Raw genomic sequence first — 17,067 nt, 5'->3', positions numbered from 1 at the left:
TGCAAATTAGTTTAAATTTTTATTTCCAATATTATTCAACATAGAAAAAATACTCTCTATTTTGGGGTATATGTGGAATAACTTTTATTGCCATTCCCTGAAGTCTACATTTATGCTGTTATCATTTGTCTTTCTTAAAAGAATTCTGTTGTGTTTGTAGCTTGTAGCTATGAAATTTTATATCCGAAAATACAGAAGGGAGACTATTTTTGTTGTTGTTTTAAGAAAGAAGACTGTTAACAGAATTCTCTTAGATATCATTTGGAATCTTTTACAGTACCGTTCCAATTTTTTTTAGAATTTTTGCAGATATACTATAATTTGTCTAAATACCTGGAAAACGGGGAAAAGAATCTTGTTTCCTATGTTGCTTTTAATTTTTCTTATAACTCTGGTCTTAATATGCTAAGGCATTAATATTCTTCCACAAGCATGTGCTGTTTATCTATCTAACTGTGCCTTTACATTTAGTAAATGAACTGTTTATGAATCTGAAATAGTAAAGTTTACTGACTACAGTGATGGATCTGCTTATATATCTGGAAATATGTCTTGGACTAATAAACTGTAGTTAATCAGCAAGCACTAAGTGGTTTGATAATCATTGGTTTCTGTCTTCAGCATTTTATGTTTTCTACTTTTATTTCATCATGTCTTATTGTGAGTCTCATAGAGTCGTCTTGATTTATCTGCTTTAAATGTAAGGATAAATTTTGTTAAAATTTTTTCTTTGGAACCTTTCAGGAATATTATCATTATATTAGGCTAAGTGAAAGGCTAGGCTATCCCCAGCCTTAATTATGTAATTGCATTTTTTTTTTTTTTTTTTTTTTGTTTCTTTTTATTTTACTATACGTAATATGGCTTGATAAAAAGTGATGCCTTATGATAGGATAAATTATTAAGAGCATTAAAATATTTGTCTTTTTTCTGGCATTTGTTTTCCCTAGAGAAACTGTTTAATTTAAAACTTTCTGTATTTAATCAATATTTATATACTTAAATATTTGATGAAGAATTTTTAATCCTTCTTACTGAATAAAAATTATTTATCATATTAATTTTTTTATTAGTGTCTATTTTCTTTTCTCACATTTTGTTTCATTTTCACATTCCTTTTTCATTTTAATTATTATTTAATTAGATTTATCTTTTAAATACTATTTTTAAAAATATATATTTTTGTCTGGCGCTTTTGTTTCCCTGACGTTTTTCATCTAGGCAAAAAGTGTGCTCTTTGAGTTGAGTGGGCATGATTGAATTCTGAAATTATTATTACTCATTAATTTTAAAATTTCCAAGCATGTATGAAAGCACTGCATACTTTTCTGGACAGTTTGTTGTCCTTAATAACTGTATGCTGAAAAGAAAAAAAAAAGAAACAAATATATAATAAACAAAATATAACTTACCTATTAGCTCTAATGCTCTTTTTATTGTATTGTACGTATTATTAAAATTTGTTCCCTATTTCTTATCTGGGCAGTGTATATAAAATTTAATTTTTTAAACACAAAATCTAAACTTTGGACTGATTTGTCCGTTTTCATTAGTCCACCCCTGTAGGTTCAATGCAGACTGCCCAGGAAGTCATAGTGTCACCTAACCGAGAGAGGCATGTTGCTTCTGATACTAGGGTGAGTTGGTTCTTTGCATGTAATCTTTTTAACTGAACTACTGTGGTCTTTTCTACTTTCCTTTTTTACGTTTCTCCCATCTAGGGTCTTTATTTATGTGCTTTGATTCTTCTCTGCTGCATTCCTTTAGAAACTGTTCTTTCCTTTTTTTCTGATAATCTGTGATGCCTGTAAACATGACAAGTAGTATATTCTCCCTTGTTCAATGGCATGTGGTTGTCAGATATAATTTTAGCCCTTGTATGATGGTTTTATGTATATCTAGTATCTGATGTTGTCTGAATCACAGTACTATTTCTTAGAATATATAGTTGTCATCAATTTTGTTATAAAAGACATTATACGACAACTCATCAGTTATATAACCTATGTTTGTACTTTTAGGAAAAAATATTATTATTTTTAAGACTTGATGATTTCTTATATACATATGGTGCTTAAAAATGTTATCATTTTTAGTGTTTTGATTTATATAAATGTATTCATTTGAATAAGTAATCTTGACTTATTCTATATAGAGTAGCAAATATGTTGGAAAAATTTCTTTGTATAGCTTTTTCTCCCTTATTATGCTACTTATGATATAGGCAAAGCAGCTGATTAAATATTAATTTAAATATAGAGACATTGTACTTTAGGCCTTTTTTAATTAAAGTTACATATAAAACTGGCAAATGCCAATTGAAAAAATTAAAGCAAGTTAACAGTTTTCATTGCCATGATTATATGCTGAATATGATGGTCTGTTTAAGAAGCTAACTATGGCTGCTGTTCTTTTCAATAACACACTGCTATTCATAGATGATGAAGTTAAACTAATATTTAAAGAAAAGGAATTTAGTTGAAAGCAGAATACTGTTAAGTATAATACTTTTAATTTTATTTTGCAGTTAATTCAGTATTTGTGAGTAATTCTTTACTTTTTATGATGATGATGGAAAATATTTTAGATAAAAAGCCTAGAATGTTAAAATTGAAATAAAAAAAAAAAGAATAAGAAGAAAGAATAGAATATGCATTGTGTTGTATTAAATGGAATTAAAAAAAAAAAAGGTAGAGCAATGAGCAGTAATAAGTAATTTTACTATACGTAATGAAATTTCATGTAGTTTTAAAAGCCCTGTGTTCATGATCTATGCAAAAAATATAAAAACTGAGGATTTAAAATTTTTTTTATTATTATTTATTCAAAAGCATATATATGTAAAGTTTTTTGTTTTTGTTTTTTTGAGTGATTTTACTCATATGCATTAAAGAAAAAGAAACATGTCAATTTCAGGTTTGAAACTGGGCAAAATATAACTGTAAATTGAAATTATTATTATTTATAGAAATACTATGCATTTCCAAGAGAATCTAAAACAAAGGTCTTCATGCAGCAAAATTCGTCTGAACTCTTGTGCCACGTTTATGGCTTAAATAAATAAAGTTAAGAGTAGCAGTTGTAGCAAGAGTCATTGAGCAAGACTAAATAAAATAAATAAAAAGAGCCCTTCTTAAAAAATAAATAAAAATTGAGAAGCAAGGCTTTAAATTAAAAAGAAAGTTCAGGAAATCAAATTTATGTTCAGACATTTTGAAAGCAGATAAACCGAGTGGGCTCTACTGCAGTTAAAAATTAAGTTTATATTTTGTATTATTTGGAACACTTTTCGTTCTCTTGGTATTTTTTTTTTTTCTTTTGCAGTTCAAGAGTTTCTGCCCTTTTGTTACTGATAAAATTCAATATTCTTTCATTAAAAATATTCTGAATAATTATATTGTAGTACCTCTTCTTTGCTATTTACAAAAATGTTCCAAATTATGTGTAAACCCACCTTTATTTTTTTAACCTTCCCCTTATTAAAATTAATGGGCATACTTAAGCATATCTTTACAGATTTTAATTTGTGTAGAATTTAAAACAATCTTTGTAAGTGGTTTAATGTACTTTCATAAAAATAAGAGAGTTTTAAAACTTTGAATTAGAAAACATCAAAATAAGAATGAGTAATAAATTTTTGTTATTTATGATTAGTTCCTTAACAGTTGTTTTAAATTTTCTTCTTTTGTGTTTGCTGATTTTGTTGAACAAATAGTCTGAAATTGATGTATTCACATTTTTATTTCATTTGCATAAGGAATGAAATTTAGTTTTGAGTTGTACAGAATAATTTTTGCCCCTTAAAGTTAGAGCTGTATCACATTCTTTTAAAAAGGCACTGAGTGTTTCTGTACAATTTCAATCTAAATGCCTTTTGTTTATGCTAGCCTAAATTGAAATTTGTTTGTTGTAATATTTTTCTGAAATCTGAAGTTTATGTCACACAGGGAAATTATTTGTGAAACCATTAGAATTTTGCTTTCAACTGTGTCTGTTAGTTTGATCTTAAAAATTAAAGTAACGAAGTAGATCACAGAAATCATAAAATGGTAATATAACTCAAATCTACATTGAACTATACTCTCTGCTTATGAAGAGTTTGAGGGTATTGGTATTTGTTGATTTTTAATTTTGCTGATTGAGAATGTGGCAAAACTGTAAATGAGAAAATTTTCTGATGTAATTTTAATTTTAATATTTGCTGCTTTTATTTACAGAACAAAAGGCCTCGGCAGTTTGGTTCAGTTCTTATTGTCGATCATTCAAAGCCACCTGAGATGAATGTAATAAGTAGCAATTTGGCTCCAAATGATCGTCATGATTCCGTCCAAGTCGTCAGCTCCACTTACAGTGAATTAGCACCCGACAACCCAACTACTGGGCACTCTAATACACCTATTGCAATACCAGCAGAAGTAGAAGTTGTGTCAGAAACAAAGTAAGTTTAGTGATTTTTATTTTAATGTGCTTTAGAAGTTACACTGTTCATGATTTGGAGATGAATATCATTTTGTTTGCTTCTGAAAACAAGAAAACAGAAAAAGAGATCAAAATAATGATTTCTGAAAAATAGAATGAAAAAAAGAAATTTAAAAAATATGTCAAATTTACAAACATGATAATCAGTCTTTTTATGAATTTATTCATTGTGTTCAACAGTTTAATAAATGGTAATCTTGTTTAATAAAAACATTATCAGTTACAAAATTTTTGAGATATTATTTATAATGATAGTTCTTTCATCCTTTCCTGTAACTCACAGCACCGAGTTTATAACTTTCCTCTGAAATTTTATGTCTTGATTAGTAGTGTTGTAACTTCAATAAATGAGTAATTGTATGCAAGAAAGTTAGTTAATGTAATACCTCAGTACAAAAAAGTGTAGGAAAACTTGTTGGAAAATTTAAATTCTGTTTAGAAAATAAGCTAGGAGTGTTTGTTTCTGAAACAAAATTTGTAGAATAGAGAAAGTGCCACAAGATGACTAAAATGCTTTGTGAAGATAATGCATTAATAAGGTCTGTTTAGAATATGTAGGATACTATATGTAGAAATGTGTATGTCTTTTACACTTTAATGTTTTAGAATTAGATTGTGAAATTAACACAGTTTGTATTTAGAATTTGCCATTATGCAGTAATTTTACTTTCTGTTTCTAGTTTTAAAATTTCTCCAAAATAAAAATGTACTTTATTCTAAACCAGTATATTCTTCCTCCATAATTCAGTCATTAATTACAAATATCATTTAGGTATTTTATAAAACAAATATAAAATTGTGATTCAGTAAAAATAACGCAATTATATGTATCTTTGAAACTAAAAGTATATGTTTTTGTAAAAGAATTTACTAAGGGAAGTATTTTTTTTAAATTTGAAATATGTTATGCTTATCTTTCTAAATAATATTGCATATTTTCATCTTAATTTAAAGCCTGAAGTAAAATGTTTAAAACTATTAGTTTGAATTGTTTATTAACCTCTTAAAGGACATCAATACATATGTTTTTTAAGTGAAAACATTTGCAGAATTATTCACTACTGAATCTCAAAAATAAAAACAAAAAATTTGAGCTAAGATTGGCAGTGATATATTATTATTCTATTTAATAATCACTATTTTATTCTTGAAATCGCACTAAATCGCATAGGTTATTATGCTAAAAAATTCTCCAAGGTGTCATGACAAAAGTTGTGTAAAACAAATTTGCAGCAATCGCAAAACATGTAAAGAACCATTATGGCCTGAATGTATGACATATTTTCATTTATAATTTGTCATTATTCCTCTAGACAATCAGACCATATATATGTGTTCAAAACTATTAGTCTTGATATTTTTAAATACACTAACTCGTATTTTGAAATGTATCTAGACAATTAAAACTAATATATATATATATATTAAAAGTTAAAGAGTCAAGGTATAAACTAGGAGGGTAAGTTTTGGCATTGTAATCAAGAAAACATTTCATACTCATGCTCTTAATATTCAACACCACGTATGTACACTTATACATACATATATAAAATCACACACACATATACACTCATGAGCCAAAACATGATTTTAATGAACTCGTCTGGATGACGTGGAAGGCACGTGATTAAGTGGGAATATATTTATTTAACTGCCTGCTGGAGAGGGTAAGGAATCATTCTTGCACTTACTTTTGCAAGTGGTATGAAAGTCTGCTGATATAAGCAAATTTGATAGAGGGCGGGTTGTAATGGCCCAATGAGCATTTCCAATTTTGGAACGAGCATTTCCAAAAGTGCATGACTGGTAGGTTATTCATGATATGCCATTGTTAGCATTTATGCAAAATAGATAAATGATGGTGAAACCAGCAGTAGACACCAAGGTGTTGGACATCCATGCGTCATCAAAGAAAAAGGACATGAGAGACTGTCCCACTTGGCAAAGCAAAATTGGCACCAGACAGTGATTCAGCTGACAACTCACTGCAGGTCCAGGTTCAAGTGTTTTAGAACACACATGTCACTGGACACTGTTGGATTTGCAGCAAACATCCCTCTTGTATGCCTCTGTTGACCAAGTTTCATTGTAGACTATGTTTACAATTGGCCCGTGAGCATTGAAACTGAAGCATTGATAAGGGGAAGACAATTACTTGGATGGGAAGACTCACAATTTCTCATTAATCACATCGATGGTTGAGTCAGGGTACACTGTCTTCCAGGCAAACAGCTGCTCCTCCGCTTTACAGCAGTTCATACACAGGTTGGTGATGGCAGTATTATGCTTTAGGGATGTTCTCGTGGGCGGATCTGGATCCCTTAGTTGTAGTACAACAGACTGTGAAAGTTGTTGACTGTCTGAACATAATTGCATCCTTACATGGTATATGTCTTCCCAACTGGAAATGGAATCTTTCAGCGGGACAACACTTAATGTCACAAAGCTTGAATTGTGTTGGAGGGGTTCGAAGTGCATAAGGATCAATTCTAATTAATGCCCTGACCACCTACTCATTGTATCTTATTAACCCGACAGAGCACATTTGGGATGTCAGGGAGCAGTAGCTCAGATTTCAAACACCACCATGTCGGAATATCTTGACTACTATGATCACTGCTTAGACATCTGGTAAAGCCTGTCTCCAGTCATCTATCAAGAACTTGTGGCACCCGTGGCAAGGCAATTTGCAGCTGTTTTGAAAGCCAGAAACCTCACAACACATTATTGAGTAGATGGCCATAAATGTTTTTGCTCTTCAGTTGTGTGTGTGTGTAACTTTTGTTTGTTTGTTTGTTGTTGATTCAACTGGCTCAGTGAATTACTGCTGATATGAAATAAAAAAAAAAAAAAAAAAAAACTAATCAAACAAATGAAATATTTAGCAAAACATATGTCCCTGAAGAGGTTAATATGTCAGTTAAGGTTTGTTTTTTACATATATGCATCTGGGTATTAATTAAACAATTTTTAATGATTTCAAAATTATAATTTTTAGATTTTTAGATAGTTTTTTATTTATTTTATTCAATATTTTGAGAACAATTTTATTATTAAATATCATGTTTCTGCTTAGTAGATAATTAGTAGAATCATCAGAAAGAAGTTTCATATTTAGAAGTAGTAAAATAAAAGTTGATTATATGAAAGTTATTTTTGCTGTTGCTTAGTTAAAAAATGCGAAGACTAGAAATTTTATATAATAATAATAATAACATCTATGTTATAAAGATATATTGCTAAGTGATCCTGTTAGTATATATTAGCCAAATCTTAGTTTTTCCATAGTGCCCACCCATGTGCAGCATATGTGTATTATTGTTATGCAGTGAGTGCAAAGAAGTACAATAAGTAATCAGTTAACTTGTGGATCTGATAATTTGTTATAAACAACAGCTTAATGATATGAAATTATTGCATACAAATATATTAGTTAATGAATCATATTTATTAAGTTAAACAAAAATACAAGCTGTTTAAAAGTGTTTTAAGATAAATCACAATCCAGGATTTACCAGAATAGTGAAGTCTTAAGAACTGAAGCAGTAAAATCTAGCAAGGCCAATGTGTATGTGCTGTAATGTTAACCAACAATTATTAAAAATTATGATAGTGTATTGAAAGTATGCAAAATTTTTTGCCCGTAACAAAGCATAAAAATATCTGAAAAAGGAGGAGATAAATTTAAGATATATGTAATTAACTATGAATGATTTGCCATATACAGTCAAAAGTCTTTAATCCAGACATCCATAATCTGAAATGGTCTATAATCCGGACCTCAAAGCTACAAACTTTCTGCGCATGCGTATAATATGTTTACATATGCACGTTTAATGTATAACGGACGGTATAAGCTAAGCTAAAATTCTCTAATTATCTATTTCAGTTAATGTTGCAGATTGTGTTGTTCCTTAATCTTCGAATTGGATCCGGCTTATTATTTTTTGCAGACTGTTAGAACAATTTTATAAAACTTTCGATTATGTCAAAAAGAATTTCTGATTCTGGAGCTGCCAAAGGATCTACAAACCGAAAGCATGTTTCGATGTCCATCAAACAGAAAGTGGAATTGCTGCAAAAAATGGATAAAGGCATATCCTTTGTTTCTCTAACCATTCCAAATCTGTTTATCAATTTCACGCTGCTCTGCGGGGGAAACGTGACGGCACTGCACGATGAACTGGAAGTTGATCTGTCAGCACTATCCTTATCTTCAGGGCAGATGTTTTTATTTTATTCAGCTTATAATTCCTTACTAAATGTAGTATTTCATCTCGATGTACTCCGTCTTTGATATGATTTAAATCAAATTCCTTGTCATTATAAATATCACGAATACACATCAAATAGTTTTTTGGTTGCAATTTTCTAATTTCGACTATGCATAATGTATGCTTTACGCATGTGCGCGTTGAAAGAAATGTTTAACAAAGTAAACAAATAAATATCAAGGGTTTTTTTTGTAAATTTTGATATCCTTTAGATCATAATTGCTCTTTATTTCATAAATTACAGTTTCATATTTTTAATTTTATAATTTCTGCAAGCCATCTTACCAGATTAAAATTGATGATCTATAATCTGGAATTGCCGAAGTCCCGACGAGTCCAGATTAAAGACTTTTGACTGTATTATATTTAAATGTATTTTGCTGGATTGCAGGCCAAACATTAAAATAAATAGGAAGGCAGTACTGGGAAAATCATAGCATTAGAAATGTATTTCATTTCTTAGTTTTTCATAAAAATGTCAAGATCATTAAGAAACTACTGATATGATTTGTTATTCTGTATTAACATCTCGCTATCATCATTTATATTTTTTATAACTTTCCCATTGTACTTTTTGTATAATAATTGTTGCATTAGAATTCATACGAGTGTTAAATTAGGTAAGTGTGAAGAGTCACTACTGCAATTCCAAAAGGAATACTTATTGTATTTAAGTGCATTATAGGCAGTATTCCTTCTAATTTTTGACTGCAGATATATAGCTTTTATTTTTTACTCTTGCTTCTATAAACATTCATTGCTTTCAAAAACACGCGTGTTTAAAAAAACTGTTTATTCATTATAAAAATTAATACATTAATATACATATAAGCATAACAAAATTATTTACTAAAATATAACTTAACTTTAATAGTAATAATATATAGATTGATAAAAAAAATAGTAAATAAATAAATGTTACATTTTTATAAGTATACATATATATTAAATTTTTTTCTCCTTTATCTTTAAAATTTAACAATTTAGCATATATGTAATCCAAATTTATACTTAAATGTGATTTTCTGACATAAACATGTATAAGTGATCTTCTTTCAAAATTCTTTATTTTTTATTGAATTCATTAAACTGAAACACAGTTACATTGTTCACAGTCAACATTAGATGCCAAAAATGTTTTGCCAGTATCCACTAATTTTGAAAGTTTAGAAAATAGTTTTTTTTACTAGTTCTGTGCCATGATTGAAATTATATGCCTTTAACGCTATCCGTTTCTATACTTCATTTTCAGCAAATATCTGTTCAAATCAGAGCAAGGTAAATTTGTAAAAGCATAGAATTATTGTCAATTTCAACGTTTTTCCTTAGCTTTATGAAGCATTTTCAGTGCATTATTCCAACTAATGCTACATTGGTTATTTTATTTATTTTACCATGGATATAGTGAAATGCATCAAATGGTGTTAAGATAGCACTGCTAAAACATTTTACACAATGCTGCAAGTTCTTTAAAAATGTCATTCATAATTTTTCATTATTGCTTTCTGTGTAAAATGTCTAAATAACCTTCACATTGCATTCTAAAGTAGTAACAGTATCTTGAAATTTATCTTACTTTCTTATAGATATGGGAAATATTGTATGGTATATATTGTTCTCATCAAAGTTTCAATATCTCATTAATTTAACTTCTTTTGAAGTACTGTAAATATCTATATCTTTATGATGTGCAACACGGTGTTATTGAACCAAATATGATATATTTTCTGTTAGTTTTGCTGCTAGCATTTTTTTTTAAGAACATGCAGTGGAATGCATAAACACATATATTTGTTAGCTACACTTATTGACTACATACCATGTGCTAGTAGTTGCTCTTTACGATGCATATTTTACTTGCTACGTTAGGAGACAGTGTAAGCACACTAGCACTGTCTCCTTGGGTTTTAACTACATGAAATGGCACACTAGCACCTTTTATATAACTGCAACCCAAGCGTTCATGTTTTTTAACAGCGGGAACTCTGATTACTCGTGATCAATAATTTAAGTAGTTTCTTTTCATTTCATTTCTTTAGATTTGCAGTGTAAATATCCTTAGATTTGCAGCTAATCACACTAGGCTAGCATATAAAAGTTCTATAGGAATCATGTCTAAGAGTTATCTGTATGTGATATTTTATTAGATGTACTGTCAGTCGAATCTGTGATTGTTATTGTTAAGAGAAGAAATTCTTTAAACAGACTTGAAAAAAAGATCACCTGGAATATTTTACATGTATTCATTTTAAAAAATAGAACCCTAGCAGTGCTGAGTGGATAAGAATCAGCAAAATATTCATCTACGACCATCTCAACTTCTTCATTGGATGCAAAGCGCTCCCCAGAAACAAATTTCTTTAAGTTTGGGAACAGATGGAAGTCTGAGTGTGCCAAATCAGGAGAGTAGGGAAATGGCCGAGCAAATCGTACCCCAAATCCTGCAGTTTTCCCATCGCCAACGCACCCTTATGCACAGGTGTGATGTCCTGGTGAAAGATGAATTTTTTCTTTTTCAAGCCAGGCCTTTTCTCGCAAATTTTGGCTTCCAGCTGGTCATGAAAGTTGGAGTAGTATTTGCCTGTAATTGTTCTCCCATTTGCAAGGTAATCAATTAATAGGATCCCTTTCGCATCCCAAAACACACTGGCCATGACCTATCCAGCAGATGCAGTTGACTTCGCTTTCTTTGGTGCTGAACCACTGCCTCCTATGCACTGCTTGGACTGTTGTTTCGTTTCTGGTGTGTAGTGATGGACCCATGTCTCATCCATGGTGACAAATTGGCGTACAAAATTGTAAGATCCCTGTTGAATCGGTCCAAAGATTTCTACGAAAATTGTTTGCACATTTGCTTTTAATCAGTATTCAGCAAATTCGGCACCCATTTTGCACAGAGCTTTCGCATCCGTAATTCTTAATGCAAGATGTTTGACACCCTTTATACCGATATCCCCACAGCTTCAGCTGTCTCACACACCTTCGCTCACCTATCATCAACATGATATCATGCACTTTTTCAATGGTTTTCAGTGTGGTTGCAGTTTTTGGCCATCCTTCATGTGGGTCATCTTTGAGGGATGTGCAACCATGTTTAAATTCAGCTGCTCACTTTTTAATGGTTGACATGGAAGGAGCAGAGTCCTCATAAACTTTTGTTAATTTCAGATGAATTTAGGCTATATCCATCCAAAACAAAGAATTTTATGACTGCACGATATTCAAGCTTATCCATTTCAACGAATAACACTCAAGACGTCTACTGTGAAAATTCGTGTAGACAAACTACTTAAGAGAACAAGTTGAATTTTGTCATATGAACTAATGACACCTACACCCAGGCAAGAAACATAAGTTTTTGCTGATTGGAGAGCCATCTCTTGGTCAGGCCGAAAACCTTTCACCTTACCCTCATATCATGCAGCCCTCAAAATCACCCTATTTATATTAATTCATGATCTTATAGAAATCACCTTGTTTATCTCTGGGGTGTATCTCACCCTTCTTTTCAGTGGCACAGTTTTACATTCTTCAGTCTTCTTTCTTATTCAATTTTCATAAATATATAATTATAAAAAAAAAGTCTTGGAAAATATCAGTTTCTATAGACCTACCTATGAATTTGCCATAGTAAAAAATTTTAGAACATTTTAAAAGTGTCGTAAAGAATTGTGACTTAAATGAACATGTTTAATGAATGCTGTAACATAAATTAATATATAATCATACAGGTCATCTTACTTTGAAGATAGTTGTGCCTAACTTTTATTTAGTGGTCAAAACCATTAAAATTACAATATAAAATTTTTTGCATAAAAACTTGAAAATGTAATCATTTTATTTTTCAATGCCTTTTGTAATTGCAGCATCTGAGGCTCTTCATTGAACATTCATATTAATACTTATTTCACATATAGCAAGAAATTTAAATGCATTAAATAAAAATTTTATTGAGGGTCTAGAATTTTTATTTTAGAGTCTGTTTGTTTCCATTAATTTTATGTTAATATTTGCTATTGTACTGAACTAGTGTATACCATTTATAAATGTTCATTTGGGGGCTAATTTATTTCTTCTTATTTGCTATGTTTAAAATTAATATACTAACTACCTTTTATGTCCTAGATATGCAGTCACAATTCATATGCATTATTAGTCCAGAGGGGCAATTTGCACAGAAGGACTGTTAGTTTCGTTTTGACATTTTGTGTCGATTCACTATAAACAGTGAATCACTTTTTAAATTGTTGCCACCAAATATTAGAGCTTTGTATTATATTTAAAATAATGAAGAATTTGCATAAATGTATGTTTCTCCCATTATGATAAAATCACGATAACTAGATCAATCAAAGTTTAAATAACATAATCCTCCACTGAATATGGGCATCTGAAAGCCCAAATTTGGAATTTGTTTTATTATCGATTTCATATTTTGTCAGACATTAAAGAATTTTTTATTAACAAACTCAACGATTTCAAAGCGAGCAATGACAACACTGTTCGGGGTTAAATCTGTATTGGAAATTCTAAAGGTATGCTCTTTTAAATATTTTGTGATATTGCTGTTGAATTGAATTTTATGGTTTAAGTGTGAGGAACATGATATTTAATAAGTAAAGTAACACACAAAACATTAAAAATACCCATTTGGACATAATATAAAATCTGGAAGCTTTCAGGTTTTTTCTAGTCCAAAGGGGCAATTTGCCCATAAGGACTAATTTTGTTTTGGTATTTTATGTCGATTCATGATAAACATTGTTTCACTTTTCAAATTGTTGCCACCAAATATTATCACCCTGTATTATATTTTAAGAAATTAAATAATGAAGAATCTACATGAATGCATGTATGTTTCTTGCACTGTGATTAAACAACAGTACCTAGATCCATCAAAATGTGAATAGCGTAATCTTCCATAGAATATAGGCATGTGGAAACTCTAATTTGAATTTGAAATTTGTTTTATTATCGATTTCATATTTTGTAATACTTCAAAGAAATTTTGATTAACAAACTAAACGATTTCAAACCGAGCAATGCCAACACTGTACGGGGGAAAAAAAATTTTTATCTCCAGCACGCGAGACTCTGTATCGGAAATTCTAAATATATGCTCATATTAAAATTTGTTTGCGATATTGCTGTTGAATTGAATTTTATAGTTTGAGTATGTAGAACATGATATTTAATAAATAAAGTTAACACATAAAACATTGAAAAAATGCCCCTTTGGACGTAATTTAAAATCTGACGCTTTTCAGATATTTTTAAAATTTATTATTATTATTTTTAATGGTAAGCAGTTATATGTATGGGAATGAAGCATATGTTACGATAATATTTTGTGGATTAATAAACCTGCAGAAAAAAGTTAAAATAGCCTACTAACATAACTTTCTAACATAGCAATTTGTATTATATTAATATTTTTTTGTATTTAAAGTAAATTTTGTATGTTTTTATGTGTCAACACTCAAGGTGTATATCATCTTCTTATTTCAGGTGTTGCTGTTTTTTCAAACGAAAAAAAAAGAAACCAAGCCGCCAAAAATGACTCGCAGTCACTTGTAGTCCCGAGCAAGAAGTTGTGTTACTGCACACTTCACCATCAGATTCCAAGGAGAGTCTGAGTGTACGAACTGCTACGGTTTGAGCAATCCTTTTCATCACATTATAATCATAAGGTTAAACATAAGGTCGCTGTCGCCTCGTGTCTATCCTGGCATGGTCACCATCGACTCAAGTGCGGCATCTTCACGTATTGGCTCACCAAAGCTGTGATTAACTTTTTCTTCATGGGAAGATTCAGAAGTTTCACTTATTGTCACCTCTCCTTGTTCTCTAGTGGACAAGAATCATTGCGCAGTACTTGCAACTTGTGTTTAGATTTGATACTAACAGAATTTACCAAAGTATAGCCTGTTGGGAACGCTTTTCATTTCAGTTTATAAGCTGTAGTTTTCAAGTCTTTGCCTAATCTTCAGTTTACTAGTTTTTACTTATTTTATGCTTTTGTGAAAAGGCTGATTTCCCATTTAGGCTGCCATAGTCAAATGCAGTTTAGTAGTCATCAGCCTGTCTTACATCACATCGAAATAACAATATTTGAAGAAAAAAAGTTCTCGTTCATGGGAATATGATTGTAGAACTGCATTTTTAGCTTTTTTTTTTTTTTTTTTTTTAATTATTATTATTATTATTTTAAAGTGTGACTCGGTGTTTTCACTTGTTTTTCTCTTGGTCCTGTTCCTCCCCCCTTCTGCCAAAGCTCTGAATACATATTCTCTTATATATATGCAGTGGAATGTAGTGAAAGAAAATAGCGTAGGCTATCATCGTTGATGAGATTACTATATCTGTCAACTTCTGTACTTGCAAGAATGGTGTTTTAATTTATCTTCCATAATTGCAAATTAAATTTAGAAAGAAGCACACACCCAAGTTAATTAAGGGATTACTTCAAGCAGAAATGTATATGCAAATCAAATGGCTTGTCTTTATCAATAGCCATACCTTTTTATGCTATCTTTTATTCCTGGTGCACATGAGTGTAAGCTGTTTCCTTTGTTGCAGTGTTTGGAGTCTTGGGACAGTTTTGAATGAAATCAATTGAATGTTATTCGGGATATTGTTATATACAGTAAATATATATATATATAAAATAAAATTATTCTCTAACCAGTGCTGTCTGCTATCACTGGTGTAATTTTGCTCTATGTAAATAGTATGTTACCATTGTCTTGATCTTTATCAGTACTTTCAGATAGGCATAATTGCTTCCTTCAATTTCAAAGTGAATTTTATTCGTTCATTATGACATCATTAGGTATTATCCAGAGTTGCCTTAGGTGACATGAGAAACTTGAAATAATTCAATTCTGCACTAAGAAAGATATTCCTTGTCTTTTTGCTTTATGTGATTATCAGTTTTGTTCCTCAAATGTGTTCATGTACGTTATTTGTCAATTTAATATATTGTGTTTTTATTTTTTTCACTTTTTTAATTCACCCAAGACCAAAATTTTTAATATTATAACACTAACGTGCTTTAATTCATATTTGCTTATTTATAAATGCATGTTTGACTATTTGTCGTAGTTTTAAAATTTGACTAATGTAATGCTGAGGGAGAGAGCTTTAAATTATTTTTTCTTATGTGTAATCAAAGTTCTGTGTTTAAATTTTTATGTATTTTGGTCTTTGGTGGAAACTTTTATTTATCAATACATGAAGAGGAAGTAAATATTTTTATGTACTGAATGAGCAGTCTGAATCGAATATAGATGCGTAGATATATAAATTGTGAGTCACTCACTCCAGAGTTCAGAGTCTAGGTTGATATGTCTTCAAATTAGTTTGTTCAACATAGAATATATATTCCCTCCCCACCTCCAAACTTTTGAAAAATCTGCCATTTTAAAGCACCATTAGTCTGATTTATGTACTACTTTTGACCTGCAGTTCTAATGCTTTTTATAATAATAGTTATACCAAAAGTACCCTGCAAATGTTTTTCATACTTTCCTAATGCTGCGCATTTGAGTTTGTAAGGTATTAGTCACTTAATTTGTTATACAGTTTGATTTCAAACACAATGAAGAAGCAATGCTGTGCCAGTGATGTTTTTTCCATGAAAAGTTTTCCATTTGAAAGTATATTTTTTCATGTTTTAATATGTATTGCTTTTGAAAAAATTAATCCTCATTATAGTTGTATTTTTTATGGGACACAGGGGATAGTTGTTTGTTGAGTTATCCAGCACACAAAATGCCCAAGCCTCATTTTTAAAATCCTATTTGAATTAAAATAATTTATCTTAACGGAATTTTTTTTTTTTTTTTTTTTTTTTTTTTTTTTTTTTTGTAGTTGTTTGTACAATCAATAAAATAAATTTTGAATTATTTGTATTATGTATAGATGGAATAAAGAAAGCTGTCTGAATCATTTCATGTCTTTTTTATTCTGCCGTTCACAAAGTTGATTTTGATTCTGGAAAATAAGAAAAAAGAAAATTTTTAATATTATTTGTAGAAAGTTTTATTTTTCTTCAAATTTTGTTACTTATTAAACACTCACTCTTAATCTTCAAAAATATTCAGTGGGTCATTGCCTAACATAATGATTATTTATTAATTTTTATCATTAAATAAATTATTAAATTGACTAACTAATTAATTCTAAGTAGATTTTAATATTTAATATAAAATATGGATTTTTCTGATAAATTGGGAGTAGAATGATTTGATAAAAAAAACATAAAATTATTCTTGAAAACCATCATTTGAGCTGCTGTCTTTTAAATATCATT

At 29.9% G+C, this 17,067-nt stretch overlaps 1 protein-coding gene across 2 annotated transcripts in view; it reads left to right on the top strand.

Annotated features, from left to right (window-relative positions):
- Positions 1 to 16,624, top strand: part of gish (casein kinase I gish) — a 75,688-nt gene extending 59,064 nt beyond the window's left edge. For both annotated transcript variants that reach the window (XM_035356898.2, XM_035356897.2), the window contains 3 exons: positions 1,554 to 1,637; positions 4,218 to 4,438; positions 14,262 to 16,624. In XM_035356898.2, the coding sequence (XP_035212789.1) occupies positions 1,554 to 1,637; positions 4,218 to 4,438; positions 14,262 to 14,313 (357 nt within the window). In that variant the 3' untranslated portion in view covers positions 14,314 to 16,624. The remainder of the gene's footprint in view (positions 1 to 1,553; positions 1,638 to 4,217; positions 4,439 to 14,261) is intronic.
- Positions 16,625 to 17,067: the final 443 nt, after the last annotated feature.

This window comes from Stegodyphus dumicola, chromosome 6 (genome assembly GCF_044657685.1).
Source record: "Stegodyphus dumicola isolate Sdum_Otavi_A_Nest chromosome 6, ASM4465768v1".
In the NCBI taxonomy this organism is placed as follows: Eukaryota; Metazoa; Arthropoda; class Arachnida; order Araneae; family Eresidae; genus Stegodyphus; species Stegodyphus dumicola.
The sequence above is the reverse complement of the archived record's forward strand: the minus strand, read 5'-3'. Positions and strand labels throughout refer to the sequence as shown.